General features: G+C 46.2%; 2 protein-coding genes across 2 annotated transcripts in view; one reads left to right on the top strand and one right to left on the bottom strand.

The window, feature by feature from the left end:
• The window catches only part of C2CD3 (C2 domain containing 3 centriole elongation regulator), a 38162-nt gene extending 37635 nt beyond the window's left edge, over positions 1–527 (bottom strand). Inside the window, exon 1 of the mRNA XM_053935673.1 lies at positions 333–527. The gene's annotated coding sequence lies outside the window, so the exon portion shown is untranslated. The remainder of the gene's footprint in view (positions 1–332) is intronic.
• Positions 528–846: 319 nt separating this feature from the next.
• PPME1 (protein phosphatase methylesterase 1) lies at positions 847–18841 on the top strand. The gene is made up of 14 exons (XM_053935681.1): positions 847–1066; positions 6802–6895; positions 8013–8105; positions 9147–9204; positions 9704–9755; positions 11534–11688; positions 12282–12372; positions 12724–12789; positions 12991–13123; positions 13571–13700; positions 14136–14180; positions 14968–15032; positions 16036–16103; positions 16754–18841. The coding sequence occupies exons 1-14, from the start codon at positions 969–971 to the stop codon at positions 16770–16772; spliced, it is 1167 nt and encodes a 388-aa protein (XP_053791656.1). The 5' UTR covers positions 847–968; the 3' UTR covers positions 16773–18841.

Below are 18841 nucleotides of genomic sequence, written 5' to 3'. Positions count from 1 at the left end.
AGAGATTTACGTTATGTCAGTCCCATGGTCACAACTGACACTTTTTGGCCAAAATGACAGCAATGCCAGAGATTTACGTTATGTCCTACAAGGAAATGACAATAATGGGGCAGCACAGACATTATTACTGGCACTAAATGATGATGAATAAGTACAGGATTACCAGGAAGGAACGGGACAAAGGGAAATGCTTACCGCTGCTCGAGGGCAACCCCCTGGGCAGCCCGACCACCCTGCCCGTGAAGAAACTCCTCCCGACGCCCGACCCGAGGCTTAAGACTGCGTCCTCCCGTCCTAACCCGAGCCCGCGCGGCTGCCGCGGCGGTCCCTACCTGCCAGGTAGGCGGCGAGCTGCCGGGGCCCGCAGCGCACGGCGAAGCGGGCGCTGGTTCGCCCCGCGGGCTGCCCGGCCCGGCAGGCGGGCTGCAGCACGGTGCCGCCGCTCGTCTCGCCCCACCACCGCAGGCGCACCACGGCGGGCGGCTGCGGGGCCGCCCACAGCACGCGGGGCACGGTGCAGCGCAGGAAGCAGCGCGCCGGGCCCTGCACCAGCGGCGGCAGGCTGGTGGCGGCGGGGTCGCCAGCACCTGCGGGGACAGGCGGCGTCAGCGGCCCGTACATCGCCCCGAGCCCCCGCGCCGCCTCCCGTCCCACCGCCGCACGCCTCTGTCCCCGCTGTAACCCCCCAGACCCCGCTCCGTCCCCGTCCGCACCTCCCCGCCGCCGCATCCCGCCCGCGCCTCCCGCCCGGCAACCGCCGCCGCGGCGGGGGACTACAGCTCCCGTCGTGCCCCGCGCCCCGCCGGGCGCAACGGGGGCGCGGACTACGTTTCCCTTGGTGCCACGCGGGCGGGCGCGCTCGGTGCCGCGCGGCGGCGCTGTTGGGGGAGCCGCTTCCGGCGGGGGCGGCGCGGGGCGGTCCCGGTGTTCCCGGTGTTCCCGGCGCTCCCGCTGCGGCCCTGGCTGTCATGTCGGCCCTGGAGAAGCAGCTGCATCTGGGCCGCCTCCCGCCTCGGCCCCCGTTGCCCGGCGGCGGCGGCCAGTCGGGGTCCAAGATGCGCATGGGGTAGGCGGAGGAAGGGCAGGGGCGGATGCGGAGATCGGGGGGGAGTCTGGGGGGAGAGGTAACCGCGGAGCGGAGGCTCTGCAGGGAAGGGGGCTCGTGCTGGGGGTCTGGAGGGACGGGGTGGTCTTTATTGGGGGGATCTACAAGGAAGGGAGGCACGTTATTCCGGGGTCTGGACGGAGGGAATGGTCATTATCGGGAGATCTGGGAAGAGGAGAGCTCGTCCTGGGGGATCGGGACAGGGAATGGTCACTACTGGGGAATTTGGAGCGAGGGGTGGTCATTCTTAGGGGGCCTAAGGGTTGGTCCTGTTTCCCAGTGCTCCAGGAGAGTGACATCTGGATCAGGCTTCTCCAGCCACAAAGCTGTCAGTGCCCAGAGTATCCTCAGGCTGGGGAAGGTGGCAGGGGCTGGGATCAACTCTCCAGCCCTTATCTCCCAGTCCTTCTGCCATCAGTGTTTGGAGGAAGGGTCAAGCACCATGTCTGGGCAGTACCTCAGAGTGTGGCTGGGGGGAGAGGTGTGTGGAAATTCTCAGGATCTGAATTCCTAAGCTGGAGCTGGACTTTGATAATCCTTGTGGTGGGTCCCTTTCTGAATCAGAATATTCCATGATTCTGTGAAACGGGATTTCACCCATGCGAAGTAGGTGCTCTCTGCCAAGTGACTTTAATCCCTGCTTAAATCTGCATTTCGAGATGATGGAAAAGTCTGGGATACTTTTTAATCTTTTAAGCAGGGGTTGAGAGCACATTTTGTGAGCTGTGGGAGAAGTTTGACCAGTCTAAGGGTGTAACATGTATTCATTTATGTAATTCTTCCTCTCTTACCATGCATTGGAGGGGTTTTAAACTCTCTCAGGGAAATTATTATGAATGAAACAAAATCCAGTGTTGCGGTTAAGGATCAAGAATTCCCCTGGAATTCTTCCCTTGGAAGCAGTGGGGAGTAGTTCATAATAATGTTGTGGTTTGATTTACTGCTCTGCCACCCAGCAAATCCCTTTACAGGTGATGTTCCTGTTGTGGGAGGCGCTGCACATCCAACATGGAATGGCCTCATCCAGAGGGGCTTGAGGCTTCTGTGAAAAGGAGACAAGGAAGTGGGATAGAAAGTTTTAACTTAAGCTGAGCTTATCCTTATCAAAGTTCAGTTCAGTACAAACAAGTGCAAGATTCCCCCTGAAGAGAATTCCACCAAAAGAGAATGGGATTAGTTGTACAGGGAAAACACTGTGTGATTTACAGTGCTGGCAGATGTACAGGGCTGCACCGAAATAGTTCTTCAAAATTCAAAGTTTACAGGGAACAAAAATAACTAAACTTAGGAAAATATTTATTTGCTGCATTAAGCATCTCACATTTATAAATGTGATTTATTTCTGTGCTTTCAATTTCTTGAATTGCAAGCCAGGCTTTTAAAAAAATGGGTTTAACCTTAATATCCAAGAATACCAGCAACTTGATTTTTCCACAGCTAAATCCTCTGACTGGTGTCTTGGGCACTTTTTATTCCCTTTTTTTTTCCACCATGCAGGTCATCTTAATGTGACTGTGGTGTAGCTGAAAGCAGATCTTGAGAAGCAGAGGGTCAAGTGTGTGAGATTGCTACAGAAAAATAGAATTTACTGAGAACTTCTTAACCAAAATAAAGTCTTAGATTTTTTTGGCAATATGCTGTTAAAAGGTTAATGTGTGTTTCAGTAGTTCATAAAAAAATGGCACCTGTTGCTGCATTTAAGTACGTGAAAATAAACTTGTTTCTATTTTTTTCTTTAAAATTTATTATTTTCTTGCTATTTTTTCAGTACAATCACTTCCTTATGTCTCTCTGTGGGAGAGTCTCATTTGAGAAGTCAAACTGGCCGAAGCAAATTGAATCATGGAATTGTTCAGGCTGGAAAAGCCCTCTAAGATCTTGGAGTCCAGCTGTTCCCCCAGCACTGCCAAGGCCCCAGTATCCCACATCCCCAAGTGCCCCAGCCACACAGCTTTGAGTCCCTGCAGGGATGGGGATCTGTGCAGCTGTGCCAGGGCTGGACAGCCCTTCTGGGGAAGGAATTCTCCCTGATACCCAACGTGGCTCCTGCGACATAGTCTAGAGTGGGTTTTGCGGGAGCATGGGACGTGTGCTAGAATTTCATTGTATTTCACAGCACGTGGCATCGATTCCTGCTTTGCTAGCACAGTCTTCTCCTCCCTGGATTTAGGTGCTCTCCAACAGAAATGATGGTTGCAAAAGGCCCTTTCCAAAGGAAGCTGGAGCTTCTCTTCAGCTCGAGCAGCTGGTGAAACTCAGCCACTGGAGGAATTCCGTGTCCATTTCTTTAAGGAGCGCCAAGGCTGTGTTGGGAATTGCCTGTGTGTTGCAAGTGATTCCTTCCAATTGCTCAAATGATGAAAATCAAAAACAAAGTCAAAATCACAAAACAAAACAAAGTCAGGCTTATGGCCTGATTCTGTGTTCTATGGGGAAATAAAATAATACAATTTGTAAAGTCACCGGTGAAGCAAGAGGCCCCACGGCAGCAGATCCCAACAGCTGTAGCAGCTTCTGCATTTCCTGTCTTGTTTTTTGCCTTTTGTTTTTGGCTAATGGCTCATTCAGAGTTAAGCACCCAGATGGGATTTAAAAGTGAAAGTCAGTTTGCTGTTCCTTTCCAATGTGTGAGTAAAAATCACGTACAATCTCTGAAGATCTTTTAATTATCTAGAAGGCCATGATTGGATCAGATCTGTGTAGTTCAATCATGGCAATTCCTACTCATTTTTTCCTTTTTAATCCATTTTCTCCCCTTGGAATCCTTTTAATGAAAAAGCATTTTATGTATTCAGCATCTCTAAGGCAGAACTTAAGATACTGTCCTTGTCAATTTTTAGAATTTCTAAATACAACTTGTCAGCCGTGGCAGTTCTTACTTGTAGATGATGTTTGATTTGGTTGGGTTCAAATATGATGCGAGAATGAAATCTCCTGATTCATACACTTGTTCTATATTTGCTTTAGTAGTTTTAAATAGGGCCTCTCAGCAGAAAAAGGACTTTCTGAAAATGGTTCCTTCTGCTTGGTGCAACCTTTTTTTTTTTTTTTTTAATTTTAGGAAAATACCTGAAAGAAAACCCCTTCAAAAATTGGGGAGAGATTTGCTGAGCCACATGGGCATCCTAAGGATGGAGGACATGATAAAGAGGACAAACTGCACAATAGGATAAAACAGAGGGTGCCCAGAATTTGTTTTGTAATCCCAGTTTAATATGCTGGCTGGCTGTCTGGCTGGCTTGGATTTTACAGATCAGTCTAGAAAAATTATTATGTCAGATCCATTTCTGTTTTGGTTTGCTGGATACTTTAAAAAGTTGTAATTAGTTCAGTCAGCTTAAATATTGGTCAGTCAAATATGGCTTCAACATAGGAAGGTGCAAAAACCACAGCTGCTGTTTATTGGGCACGCTTACAATTTTGAATGTGTGTTGATGCTTCACTAAAAAAGCATCTCTAGAAAAACTCAAAATCAAAGATTCTTTTCTTTGGATAAATGTTTTTGCTCAACCCTCTATGGTCATCTGGGATTTTGTGGAAAACTGCACATGTATTCTGTCCTTTTGGGGGTTCAGTGTTAAACCTGAGGTCACTCATGTTTCCTCAGCATTGTTTGGAGGCAAGTATTTTGTTTTAAATCACGATCAACATGTATATGCATCAGAGGTGATGATAGTTTTTAATTTCCAGCTCCTCTTCACTTTCTGCTCCAATTCCCTTGCCAGCACAGGAGTTCTGCTGTATGTTTTTCCCAGATACTTCACGTGTGACACAACTACTAACATTTTCTCTGGAGGTGTTCACTCTTGTTAAGCTGAATTTGAAGCTTTGCTAAATGCATCAGTGTGGCAAGCTCCTGGGGAAGGGCTCTGCCTTGGTTCCATGGGTTCCTCTTGCAGGCCATGAGATTCTCTCCATGGATCTGCCTCGGTATTTGCATCTGCCTGCCTCTTGCATGAAAATCCTAGCACTGGGTGTCTGCTCTCAGAAGTGGCATTTGAAGGAGACACAGAAATACTCATCCCTGCAAGTGTCCAAGGCCAGGCTGGATGGGGCTTGGAGAGGCCTGGTCTGGTGAAAGGTGATTTCTGGGCACCAGCCAAGAGGCTGCTGTGCTCCCCTGTGTAACAGTGGCTGTCCATCCTGCAGCCCTGTTCCCACAAAAATGGGCTCATTTGGCACACAGCCAAAGCTCTTCATCCAGCGTGCCACAACCAGTCAGCCACTTCCCTGTGCTCTGCCTCCCCTGTAGGTAGGAGAATTCCCCTACAGATTTCTGGACTCACAGTAGTGCCAGGGCTGGGTCACCAGGGAGCTCCTGCTGGCCACCAGATTTATGGATTATCTGGGAAGGGACAGGCAGATGACAACATTTACTGATCACCTGGAATTGCTCAGGGCAGTGGAACCCAAAAGCAGCTGTAACATGCTGTGCAAAAGTCTGACTGCAGTTGAAATGCTGCATTTTGAAAGGGTGATGGAACTTATTTTCGCTAACTGCACATCCTACTTATTCAAAAACCAGAGAAGGGAAATCATCCAAGCTGTGGGCAGTTCTCTTCATCTCCAGAAAGAACCAGAACTGGTATGGAGAGAGCATGTGATCAGGGTTGGGATGGCTTCCAGGGAAAAATTAAGCTTTGAATGTGATATTTTTTTTCCTTGATCAGAGAATGAGATTAGGCTGAGGCGGTAAAAGAGATTAATATTTTCTGGATTTATGTAGGTGTGTGACATCTCATTTAATTGAGATTTGACAAGAAGTCTGGAAAACCCACAGGAGGGAATTTGGTCCATTCAGAGGGTGGCTGTTTATGTTTCATAGCCTAGAAACACCAGGGGAAACAGAAATTTTGTTCCTGCAAAATTGAAAAGCTGCTTTGTCTGTTATTTTCTATTTCTTTAGGAAGCCAAGAATTCAGGAGAAACTTCTTCAGCAGGGATTTTTCTGCTGTGAAGGTCTTTCACCCCTCACGCCCATGCTTGATTTTAATATTCTGTGCTGCCTGCCTGCCTCCCCCAGAAGAGTTGAAGTGCAAAAACATGGTTAAAATGGTGCACTGTTACTCATCCTGTATCCTGGGCTCGAATTGAGCCTAATTATGCCACTTCCAAAATTAAGCACTACTCTTTTAGCCTTACTGAGTAAATACCAGCCTGAGAAACAAATTCTGCATCAACTGAGTCATCAGGAAAATTCTGATTACAGAGCCTTTTGTCAGTAATGGGGGTACAAGGAGAGGGCACAGCTGCACCTTTTGAAGGAAGCAAAAAATAAATTGTTTTGTCAGCTGGGCACCTTTTGTCTGTGGGTCATTGCAAACTCAGAGGTTGTACTGGGACAGTATCACTGTTCTGTTTATTTTCCCTTGGCTTGGGTCTGTGTAGTCTAAATCACCATTGTTCAGTCTTCCTTGGAATTGCTTGATGAGGAAAATACTCTTTTCTCTGTTTCCATTACATTTCCTCAATAGGAGCAGCAATTAGGGAGGGGAAAAAGGGGAGGATTTCTTCACTGACAATAAAATTCTGAATATTGTGGTTGTATGGGAATTTCACTGATGCGTCGTTTGCTTCTAGTCTGAACTGTTGTGTAACACCAGCATGTTCTCTTCAGTGAGAGGAGGCCTGGATGCCAATTTCAGTGGAAGACTTTAAAAATAACTCCTTCTTATGGAATTTTTTCTGTCTTGCAGCCCTGGAAGAAAGCGTGATTTTTCACCAGTGCTTTGGAGCCAGTACTTTGAGTCTATGGAGGATGTTGTGGTAGAAAATGACACTGGCAAGGATATATCCTTTTTTTTCCCATATTGAATTGGTCATAATCTCAGAGATTGGGGAGGTATCATGTTTTGTTTAGTTTATTGGGGTTCTTCAGCTTTTTCATGTGTTCCTTCTCGTCTTCCATTATGTCTCCTGCAGGGTTCAATGTCAGTAACTGGAACTATCCCTTCTAGGCTGACAGTTAAACTGTACCTAGCAAGGCCAGTTCCTGATATTGCTTCTTTAGTAAGCATTAATTTTAAAAAGTGTTTCCAACAGTCCAATAGCATATTTTGCAGGGAAACACTCATCAGGTTCTCATAATTCAAACCATGTCAGGCCCAAAGCTGTTCATTGATTTTTATTAACTACAGTTAGTTAGGTGGCAATCAGTGAACTGTCTGCTCAGGATTAATAGCAGCAGCACAACAGATAAACCTCGACAGAAACATGTAGATGTGAATAAATACTTCCACATTTCTGGCCAAGGCAGAGGTTGTGATGCCATCAGTGTCTTCTGGCAGTACCAGCCAGAGATTTTTCTGCAGATGTTTCCTCTCTAAGATAGGAATGCCATTAGGAAGACCAAACTTCCAAGTTACTTCTCTCCAAACACACTGGGAGGTGTGAGATCTCTTTCCCTATTCCAGGCTGCTCCAAGCCCCAGTGTCCAACCTGGCCTTGGACACTTCCAGGGATCCAGGGGAAGCCACAGCTTCTCTGGGCACCCTGTGCCAGAGCTTCACCATCCTCACCGGGAGGAATTTCTTATGAACATTTAATCTAAATCTCCCCTCTTCTAGTTTAAAACTGTTCCCTTGCCCTCTCATTATTTTGTCTGTGTAAGAAATAACTCCATCTTTTTTCCTAATAGATTTCTAGTTTTCTCTTAGTTCACTTCCCTGTTGTGCCCAGGGAGAAAAGGAGATGAGTAAATTATTGGTGGGGGGGAAGAAAACCTGGGCAGCAGGAATACAACTCTTGAAGCTTAAATTGTGTTACATTTTTGTCCACGTAACGCTTGAAAATTCCTGTTGGTCAGATAAATGAAGGGTAGAAATAAAATACTGTTTGGTATTGCAAGCTCTAAAATCCGTTCTACTGCCTTGAAGCAACTCAGTGAAATGTCCTTAACTGTTCATACACTTTTCGAATTTACAAAAGTGGCTTGGAGGGGCCTGTCTTGCTGCTGTTACACGGTGGAGGCCACTCTGCTCTGTCCTGGGCTGTGTTTACTGTAAGTAAGGCTGCTGCTCTGTAACAATAAATGTGTGGAGATGGAGCTCTCTGAGTGTGGAAGGCAGTTATCCATGCACCTCTGGTAAACACTGGAAAACAGTATTCTAAAAGACAACAATATTATCTTTGCGTGGTTGGGGTTCTCGCTTAGGTGCAGGGCACCTTGCAGATGGAGGGTTTGGGCTGTCTTTAGGGGCTGGAAAATACTAATCTCTGGATTCATTTGGTTTGGGGAAAGCAACTAACTGCTCCAGTCATTTGAGAACTGAATAGCTGAAAAATCAAAATAAGAGGACTGGGTAGCTTTGAGGTCTGGGTAGCTTTTGCCAGTTGTGTAGGTGGTTCTCTTAAGAATCCCTCAACAAATTCCCCCACTTCTGCTGGGCTGTTATTTAAATAATCAATGATTCCTTAACACAGAAGTCTTCCTGTCAACAAAACATGCCACTTCCCTGTGATGCCTGAAATAACTTAGTTAAATTGATATGTCTGGGAGAAACTGAGGCATACTTGTGTTGCAATTATTATGCTCTGCCTTACCTTAAAAAGATTCCTCAGCTATTCCCCCTGACCTCTTTGGACTAATCAATTTTGATACACTTCAGCCTGTAGAATTCTATTCTTTGAGAGCAAACTGAACATGTACTGCAAAGCAGCTGCTTCCCCTCCATGTCAGCCATGGAGCCAAGAGTAATTTGGTACCGTGTGGGACTTGAAAAGCAAGAGAATCCCCTTGGTGTCCGTAATCCCACTGCTGTTCCAGTTTTCAGAGGTGCTGCAGGGCTTGAATTGGTGATCCCAGGAAAGCCACGTCATGTCTTCCACACAGTGCAAGAACTGTTCTCAATAGCAGTGGGATGTTCACAAGGATGGGGCTTTGGCCCATTAAGGACAGGCTTATGGAATATTTCTGCTTGCGTTCTGTAACGCCCCATCCAGTCCAGGCTCAGCTTTTTGGTGGCCATGAACAGTTTTTAGGGAGTGCTTGTTGTTGCTAATCCCACTTTGCAAACAATATTCTCTCTGTCTCTCCTTGCAGTCTGCAATCATTAACAGGATCCAGTGTAGGATTGTGGCCTTAGACCTCCGAGGCCATGGTAAGTCAAAGAAATAAATCTGGAGTCAAATTAGTGTGCTACAACCTCCCATTTTTTAAAGGAGATGCAATGAATTCCTCTCAGGATGACTAGGAAAACATCCTTAAGGCATCCCAATTTTGATTCAAAAGCAGGGATGGAAGACTGTCTTCTGTCAGAAGCTGAGACCCCCCTGAACTTTTGCTTGAGACAGTGCTGGACTACTTCCTTCCACCAAGCCATCTTTCATATTTCCACAACCTTTAAGTGGTCTTTGCCATGAGAAATAAGGCTCTTCTTTCATTTTAAGATCCATAAAGAACAGTTATGGGCAGTGTTTCCTACCCATAGTACCAAGGGTTCCTGTTAATTCTGTGTTTCTTAATTATTCATGTTCATTGCAGTAGGCTTGCTCTTCATATCTATGCCTAAAAGCTTTGTACCATCACTGCTATAAGTCCTGAGGGGGCCTGAAGTTTTTCAGCTTAAGTGAACTTAACTTGGGTTGGGTTTTTTTCAGGAGAAACTAAAGTAAGGAATCCTGAAGATCTGTCTGCAGAGACTATGTCAAAGTAAGGAAACTTATGCTTGTTTCCCTTTCACAAACCTCCCCATTCTCTCCTTGGCTGAACAATAAACGACTTGAGGGCACACAGCCTTCATTCAAAGGAGCTGGAAGATAGTTTAATTTCACATGACTCTGGTAGTTATCCCTGCTTTCCTTCCATTCTGGGACAGTTTGAAATTATGTCTCTCCCAGCTGAGCCAGATTCCAAGGACTGGAGTTGTTCTCCCAGTATCCTGAGTTTTTAAACAGTGAGCACTTCGAACCTGCCACATGCTGAAGAGCTCCTGATGGAGGTGGAATGCTTCCCTTAGACATCCATGGGGCATTTTGGCCTGAAATCACCAGTTTGACTCTTCCTCAGCCCTTGGAGTGAGTGCTCAGAGCGGGCCCACATTGGCCTGGTAACACCCCCGAAGTCTGGGTCACAGACACCGGATTTTCAAGCATAGAATTGCTTTTTCAAACTGTCATGACCTGCTTTGGCATGCTAATCCATCCCCCTCTTGACAAAACTGTAAGAAAAGCAAATACCCACTGCTAAGCACATTATGTTCTGCCCATATTTAGTACAAAGAGACTCTTTGCTGTGACTACAACTAAATGATGAAGGATTTTGTAACCTTCCCATGGACAAATCCACTTGGTTTGTTGAAGGGAGGCCATGTGTGAAATGTATTCTGACTTCCATTGTATACCTTATTCCTGCTGCTTATGCCTTGTCAGATCCTGATGTGTAACTGTCCTGAGGAGATGCTGGATTAAATAATTAGAATATTTTAGATCTGGAGCAGCACTGCTCTGGGGGGAAAGCAAGTTCGTTTTGTTTTGAAACCTTCCCCTCTTCTTAGCAATGAGCTTGAAACTTAGTCCTGAGTATCTTTTAAATAGGAGCCTTAAATTATAGCTGGTGTTCCTGTTTATTCTTTTAAATCAAGTCCTCAAACAATTTTCTCTAGCAGAGCAGACAAGCTGGCCAACCTGTTCATTTTTTTCACTTGTTTTCCATTTTCAATACTGCTCAGTTCTCAGTTTCCTCTGAATGGTTGTAGTCAGGAAAGCCAGGTGGGGGGGTGTCTTTAAACTGCTCTTCAGGAGATTTCAGTTGTTAGCTCTGCTGCTGTTCTGGGGTTTGAGAATCATACCAGCCAGCTTTCCCATCCTGGGAGAAGTGTTGAGAAGTGACAGCTTCAGTGTATCAGGAGGTGCCTTTTGGGAAGGGTGGGGAAATTGCCCCTTGCCTGTCTGTGCTCACAGAGAGTCTCAGTCTTTTTGCTTGTGCTCAATGTTGTTCATCTTTACCATGGTCAGCAGGGCCCAGTTATTTTTCTCTCTCTAATTCCAGTTTCTTCTTTTAAGAACAATTAATTTCTTGGTTTGTGCTTCCATGCAAGATGATTTGACAGCTTTTTCTCACCTTTTATTTAACATTCCCACCAGCAAGTGTCAGCCTAAAATGTTTTCTACAAGGAATCACAGAATTTGGGCTGGAAGGGACTGTAAAATTCATCCACATGGGCAGGGACACCTTCCACTAGACCAGGTTGTTTGAATAACTTTTAAATTAGTATCTTTTAAATGAGGATAGAGAGATAAATAGAAAGAGATATGACATGGATGTGCAGGGAAGCACTGCTGGCAGGGTTTCCTGCTTTGGTGCAGGGATGAAGCAGTGACAGCAGAGTAATCTTGTCTGTTGCCTGCGGGTTGGAGGAGGCTTTGAGGGCGTGTCCCCGGTCCTGGCAGAGGTGGAGGTGCCATGCCAGCTTTGCTGTCCCTCTGCAGAGACGTGGGGAGCGTGGTGGAAGCGCTGTACGGGGACCTGCCGCCGCCCATCATGCTGATCGGGCACAGCATGGGGGGGGCCATCGCCGTGCACACGGCCGTGGCCAACCTGCTGCCCAGCCTGCTGGGGCTCTGCATGATCGACGTGGTGGAAGGTGAGTGTGGCTGCTGCCGAGGCTCCCAGCTCTTCTCTTAGCCCCAGATCCCTGAATACACAAGGGTTTGCCCCAGTTTTAAACACATTCCACCCTCCTTACAGATCCTGCTCACACAAAAGTCTTTCCAGTGTGACCCCTCCTTTTTCCTTTTCCTTTTCCCATGTGTACTCTCTGTTTACTTTTTTCCTGCTAATGTCACAGAGCCAGAGAATCAGCTAGATTGGAAAAGACCTTTGAGATCACCGAGTCAAACCTATGACCTAACACCACCATGTCAAGCAGACCATGGCACTACTGTCTTTGAAACACTTTTCTTGGTGGGGAAGAGGGTGGCTTTTGCTGTAATGCTTGGTGCTTATAAATGATTGCAGCTTTCTCTTGCTGTCTGAACATCCTACCTATTCAAATAGTAATTTTCCAATATGACTGTTGGCTTAGAAATACTAATCTTTACTTTCCTTAGCAGCATTAAATCACTGGGGAGCTCCAGCTCTCTGTGAGGGTGTTGCAGCCAGTTTTGTACAGAGGGATGTGGCAGTAATTTCATCAGATGCCATGAAGTTGATGAAGATGATGCCATTTGCTTTTAGGTACAGCCATGGATGCCTTGAACAGCATGCAGAACTTCCTAAGGAGTCGTCCCAAAACATTCAAGTCGCTTGAGAATGCCATTGAGTGGAGGTAAAGCTTGGGCTCAGTCTCAAATCACTTGTCTTTGTAGCCTGACTCCCGAAGGAAACAAGGTTTATATAATTTGGCTGTTTACAGGCCCTGTCCCAGCCCCTTGCCATGGGTTTAACCCTGTTTCACTGTTTCCCCACCAGCACTTCTCCCTCTTTCTCACAGTTACAGTGACAACGGGAGGGTCACGTAAGTTTAGCTTGAGCCACTCTGTTCAGTCTGAGAGCAGGAGCTTTGGGAACAGTTTGGGGAAATCCTGAGCTGTAGAGGAGTTTAACTCATTTGTGGGCCTGCTGATTCTTGAATCTCTTCAGTAAATATTTCTGTCTTATGATTATTTTTTTCCCCTAGTGTAAAAAGTGGACAGATAAGAAATCTCGAATCTGCCAGAGTTTCTATGGTCGGTCAAGTCAAACAGTAGGTGGCCTTTGGTTTATTTCATTTATTATTTTAAAATCCTTTTTTCTGTTTTACAATACCATTGCTACATAAGTGCACTTGAAAATGAAAATTTCTTCAAGCAAAATTGCTGAACACCTATGGTTTAATCCTGGGTGGTGTTTTGGTTTGGATTTCCTTCTTTTGTCAGGGAATCAGTTTCTGATTTTATTTTCACAGGTGTGAAGGGACTGCCAGTCCTGAATGCCCTAAAGCCATAGTAGAGGGAATTATTGAGGAAGAGGAGGAGGATGATGAGGATGAGGAAGGAGGAGGCTCTGTCAACAAAAGGAAGAAAGAGGATGACACAGAGGTTGGGAGTTTGTTGTTGCGTTTTCAGCTTCCCCTGCAAGAGCTGTCACCTGTGGTATCCAAATCATTCTGATATGAAAGGGAGCCACTCCAGGGAGAGAAAACTGGATGAGAGCCAAGCTCAAATGTTCAGACAATTTGTGAGCTATTTGTGTCAGTAAAAAATAGCAAATTGATTGCCCTGAATCCTGCAGTCTTCTCCTGAAGGCTCTTCTCTTCTTGGTGTAGCTCTTTCTGACTTTCTTGTTCCCTACTCATGTACTTTGATTTGGAGAGAGATTTAGAAGCAAGGAGGGTCATCCCTGGAAGTGTGTAATCCACCAGAGGGAGCCAGTATTTTTTTATTTTTATATCTATGTATTTATGCATTTCCAGGTGGCTCCCTGAGTTGGTTTTCTTTCTGCTGTTTTACTGATCACTAATGCAGAGCTCTCTCTCCTCCCTGCAGACAAAGAAGGAGCATTTATACACGTGGCGAATCGAACTGGCCAAAACAGAAAAGTACTGGGATGGCTGGTTCAGGGGTTTATCCAACCTCTTCCTAAGCTGTCCCACTCCAAAGCTTTTGCTTTTAGCTGGTACGTTGTCTCTTCCAGTCCTGGTGTGCACCTCAGTGATGTCACATGTGCATTTTAGAGAACGGGGTCAGCATTGGGCTGCAGTGTTTCCTGGGAATACCTGGGCTTCTCTGTGTCTCCTAAAATAGCGTGGTGTGATTTGAACTTCTCGAGTGAAACTCAAATACAGCTTTAAGCCCTTTTTGTACCTTAATAGCAAATACAGTGTGTAAATACCCTTTTAAGTTTTAGGGAGGGCTGTGCTCATGCACTTTTTGGCTGTATTTCTTTCCTGCAACTTTACTCACTCAAGGTGCAGCAGTGAAATGTCGTGGGTGTCAGAGGTGTTCATTTTCTGTTTTTCAAGCTAATGTCTCTTTTAAAATACGGAATAAAGCCTGGCTCAGAGAATTGTGTTCTCTCTGGCTCTTCTCCAAAACATTTGTTTGATTGTAGGTGTTGACAGGCTGGATAAAGATCTGACCATTGGACAGATGCAAGGTAAGTATTTAAAATTGTTACTTCAGCCTTACTGTAATGCTCTTTTTGCATGACAGCTTGTTGCTATGGGTACAGTCAATATCCAAACAGATGGGCATTAAAGAATTCGTCCATCCTGAAGTGTTCTCCTGCTGTGGTCAAGGAAAGGTGGGGAAGGTGAGGAGGGAAAGGTTCAATTTGAAGGGCTGTTGCTGTGGGTTTTGTTCAATCTAGTGTTCAGTGCTCCCAGCAGTGGAGCTGCTATATGTCTCTTGGATCAGAATGATTGTCTGTGAGGGCTTCTTTCTAATCCATTTTTTCCCTTTCTAGCTACATTCCTGATGTTCCTAGCTAGAACACTTGGGACCATTCAAAACTGTCCCATCTCCCAGTGTTTCTGACAGACAGCAGACCAAGATTAAGCACCTTCATTCATGTTTTGGGGTTTGGGTTGGGTTTTTCCCCCCATCCTTACTTTCCAGAGCAACCAGTACTGGAAAGTAGTGTTGGATAGCAGGGTAACTGTTAACTTAAGGTAAATCTGGTAGGAGTTCTAACTCTGACACTTGCCTGCATTGAGAACCTCTTAGAAGTTCAGGTTCATTTTAACTCCTGGGAACCTGTTCTAGTTACACCTGGAGAAGGTGAATTAAGCAGCTGGTCCATGTTTTCTTTGGAGCTCATGGGTTGTGCATGGTGTGGAGTCTGCTGAAACTTCCTGCCATCCCTGGGGCCTCTTTTCCAGCTACATTTAGTGAGGTCAGTTGGTCCTGGGTGAGATCCATGTGCTGACTCTCTCAATCCACAGGGAAGTTCCAGATGCAGGTCCTTCCACAGTGTGGCCACGCAGTCCATGAAGATGCTCCAGACAAGGTGAGCCCCACCTTACCATGCAGGAGAGATCATACTTCAGGGGCATCTTTTGGCACAACTGGCTTTCACAAGCAGAGCTTGGGTTTTTTAGCTGTCTAGAAAGCCCTGGCTAAGATGTTACATGCCACAGGGCTGGGCTATGGATTTAACTCTCAGGCCTGTGGTGATGTACCTAATTCTACCCATGTGGAGTGTGGATTTCTCTTCCCTTCCTTTTCCTCATGCAGTTCCCCACTATCCCTTGCACTAAGCTGCAGCTTTAGGGGTTGGTCTGTACTTTGTTGAGTTGGGTGGCTCACATTTTCCAAATAGAAACCAAATGTTCCTGAAGCAGCTTTGACAGGGCAGTGCTGCTTCTGGGCACTGCTGGAGTTTGTGTCCAGACGGAACCAGGAATGCGGTGCAGCCAGTGGAGCTTGTGGTTGGGTGCCCATCTGGTTTTAAAGCTCATTCTGCACTGACAGCTGTGATAAAACTCAGCCTTTCTGTGCTTCACTTTACCAGTCTGAAATAGGTGTTTTTATCTAAACATACTGAGTTCTTAAGTTGTTACTCTTTTTTATTTATTCTGAGCAATATTGACCTGGATGGGGCTGAAGCTGGATGGGGCTTGGAGCAGCCTGGTCTAGTGGAAGGTGTCCCTGCCCATGGCAGGGATTGGGACTGGATGAGCTTTAACGTTCCTCTCAACCCAAACCATTCCAGCTTACTGTCTTGCATCCTGAATTTACCTTTTCTCCCTGCTAAACTTAGACATTGTTTTAAGAATTACTGAAGTGGGTGGAGAAAAAGTTTGGTCACTTCTTGATGGCAGACTCAGTGTTGCAGTAAAGCTGGAGGTGTGTTACACAGAGCTCTTGTTTTAAAGGAGCAGACGCTTCAGCAACAGACTCCTGAGGACGTGAATTCTTGTTGGAAATACTGCAAGCTTTGAAAACTGACTGGATTTCATCTTCTCTTTGTGTCCCTTTAAATCCTGAGCTATTTTTTTCCCTTCTCTCAGGTTGCTGAAGCTGTTGCAACGTTCCTGATCCGTCACAGGTTTACAGAGCCCATTGGTGGATTCCAGTGGTAAGGCTCCATGGAGTTGTGTCCCTGAGCAGAGCTCCTGCTCTCACTGCCTGTTTGGCTCTCGAGGTGGGAGGCTGGAATTTTAGCATGGTGCTAAAAACCACAGATAAACAAACAGCTCTGAATCACAGCCAGTAATACATTCGGTGTTTGTGTTCCTTTTAAATTTCTCACGTATGTACATGTGCTGATGAAACCTCCTTCCTTGGAAGGCAGGAGCAAAGCAGATTTCTTTCTTTAGAGCCTGCCAGAAAGCAAAACGACAAATTTTATGGCATTTAGCTTAAATAATATTTCATTAAGTAACCAAGGCCCTGTGTTGTGGAAGCAACTTGCATCACACTCCCTTGGCCAAGAAATACTGGTGAGATCAGGCAGGTAAAGCTGTGTGCTTCACTTTGCAGACTTTCCATACTTATCTCATGTGTCGTCTTATCAAAGTGGCCTGTGGAAGCCAGGCCCCTGTGATCAGCCAGGCAGTGAGAGAAGGGTGTGATTGATAAGCTTGAAAGTGTAGGTTGATGTGTAAATAGGGAGGGAGGGCGATGACCTAAAGACTTTACAGCTAAATTTAGGTTGTCGCTGAGTTTGCAGAGAATACCTCGATGCTAACATGGAGTCTTTCTTCCATTCTCTTTTTTGCCTCCTAGTGTGTTTCCTGCTTGTTAATATCCTGGTGTTCTCCAGCACTGATTCCCATTGTAAATAAACTGCACCAGAGGCCACTGTGATGTATCCATATCCTCTCATCTCCCAGTCCAGCAGCAGTGAGAAGTTGGTGTGAGATTCATCCCCTAGAACTAGCTATCCAGAATATCTAAATTCTTAGGGACTTCCTTGCTGGGAAGCAGCTTCTACTGAAGACCATGAAAAGCTCTTCAGGCCCTTGGAACTGGGATCCTCTTCTCTGCTGCCACAAGGAAAGACCTCCTGGAATCCCATGTAGTCAATCGTACCAATCTCCACCAATTCTCAGGCTTTCTTGGACCCAGATGCAGAAGAGCTGTTGGCAATCCAGATCCACTGAGGGCATTGCAGCACAGCCAAAGGCTTCAGGATTTCTCCGTGGAATCATAGAATCATCTTGGAAGTGCCCCTTAGATTTGGGTTTTATATATACACTTTTTTTTTCCCCTAAAGCAGACGAGGAATCGGCTTCATTGGAAGCTCAGGTTTCATCTCACCAGCGCCAGCCTTAGGGGTTAAGCTGTGGGAAAAGCCTGGAGGCCACTTTCCTGGGCAAAGTTGGATGGGATTGTACATCAAAAAGGCGAGGGGGGGACTGTGAGCTCCATTTCAGAGTCTTGCAGCTTTTCAGGTGCTCGTTTCAAGTCCTCTCTGGGAAGAAGAGCCTGAATAACTCCATCTACTACAGACACATCCCAGGCCAGAGGACTCTGAACCTGCATTTACGGGGAAGACCCAAGAGCAGCAGGGACAATGTGGTCAGCAGGCAGTTTGGCTGTTTTCTGCCCCTGGAATGTGTTTGTTCTTCCCTTCTTGTAGCTGCCACACACAGCTGGGCAGAGATCAGCGCCTTTGGGATGGAAAAACATGGAATGGGCTGTAGGAAAAACCATGGGAGAGCTTGGAGTCGGTCCTGCTGATGTTGATACAGAGGTGTAGGCAGCTGTTCTCCCCAGTTTTAGAGGAAGGATCTTGTTTCTACTGTTGCTTCCTAGATCATTTTGTTGCCTGCCTTCCAGAATTCCATGTGCACAGAGAACTTTTCTTCAGGGTTCAGTTATCCACAGACAGTTCCTGGGCTTGCTTTTACCTAAGAGTCACTTTTGAGTGTAAGAGCAGACATGTTTTGGAGCAGTTTTCCTCAATATTTTGCTGGTGGATGTGTGAAATCCCTTTTTTTGCCTGGTGTCCATAACCCCTTGCTGCTGTTTGATGATTTTAACCCTGCTCTGCTGAGGCAAAGTTCTGTGGTGATTTGGGAGCTGCCCCATGCGTCCCATGACAAGAGCCATCAGGAATTCTTGGCACTTGAGAAGTGCAGATGGGGCAAAGGTTCAACCATGGCCTTGGGCCTGGTGGAGCTCCACTTAGCTGTGATTCACCGGGCACAGCAGCCGTGGTGGCCTTGCTCCCTGTCCCTTCCTTGACACATCAGGCTGGGAAGTGCTTGGATTAGAGACAGGAAGGCCTCATTCCAGAGAGGAATGCCCTCCTGGCACTTTGGCCGTGGCACTCAGGTGTTACAAGAGCAATTGCTGGCTCTCTGCGCTTCCCTCTGTGAGTCACTGTGTCAGTGCATTAATATGATGTAGTGTCCGCCCTGGTTTAGTTCCTGATGGATTCAGTGGATCTTCAGTAGTCAGGATGCAAAATAGTTCTTTCCCCAGCCATGTCCCCAAAATGGCCAAAATTCTCTTTTGCAGGAGACCCCTTTGTTCACATTGTTAGGGATGAACTAATCCAGCGTGTCTACCCAGAGTCTCACTTCCCGGGATCATACTCGTGAATGATCGTGGTGAAGTCACATTCCTCCGTGCTGAAGTAACTTGGAGAGTCTGACTTGGAGTGATTCCTCGCGTTATCCCTTTGATTTGTGAGCTCGTCAAAAAGCCCGACCAAACAGAACCCTCCGTGGAAAGCCAGTCAGTTTTGTATTCTGTAGAAGCACCACTGGAAAAGGAATTATTTCTGAAATCCTGTGGGCTGCCTGGGATTCTGTTTTGCTGTTAACATTGAGTGAGTGAAAAGAAAATAAATATTTCAAGAGCCTA

This window comes from Vidua chalybeata, chromosome 2 (assembly GCF_026979565.1).
Source record: "Vidua chalybeata isolate OUT-0048 chromosome 2, bVidCha1 merged haplotype, whole genome shotgun sequence".
In the NCBI taxonomy this organism is placed as follows: domain Eukaryota; kingdom Metazoa; phylum Chordata; class Aves; order Passeriformes; family Viduidae; genus Vidua; species Vidua chalybeata.
Note: the sequence above shows the minus strand (reverse complement) of the source record. Positions and strands in the feature narration are given on the sequence as shown.

Coding starts and splice junctions, on each gene's coding strand:
- PPME1 (XM_053935681.1), top strand. CDS start 969: ATGTCGGCCCTGGAGAAGCAGCTGCATCTGGGCCGCCTCCCGCCTCGG. Junction 6,896..8,012: donor AAAATGACACTGGCAAGGAT/ATATCCTTTTTT, acceptor AACTGTTCATAC/ACTTTTCGAATTTACAAAAG. Junction 9,756..11,533: donor TCTGCAGAGACTATGTCAAA/GTAAGGAAACTT, acceptor GTCCCTCTGCAG/AGACGTGGGGAGCGTGGTGG.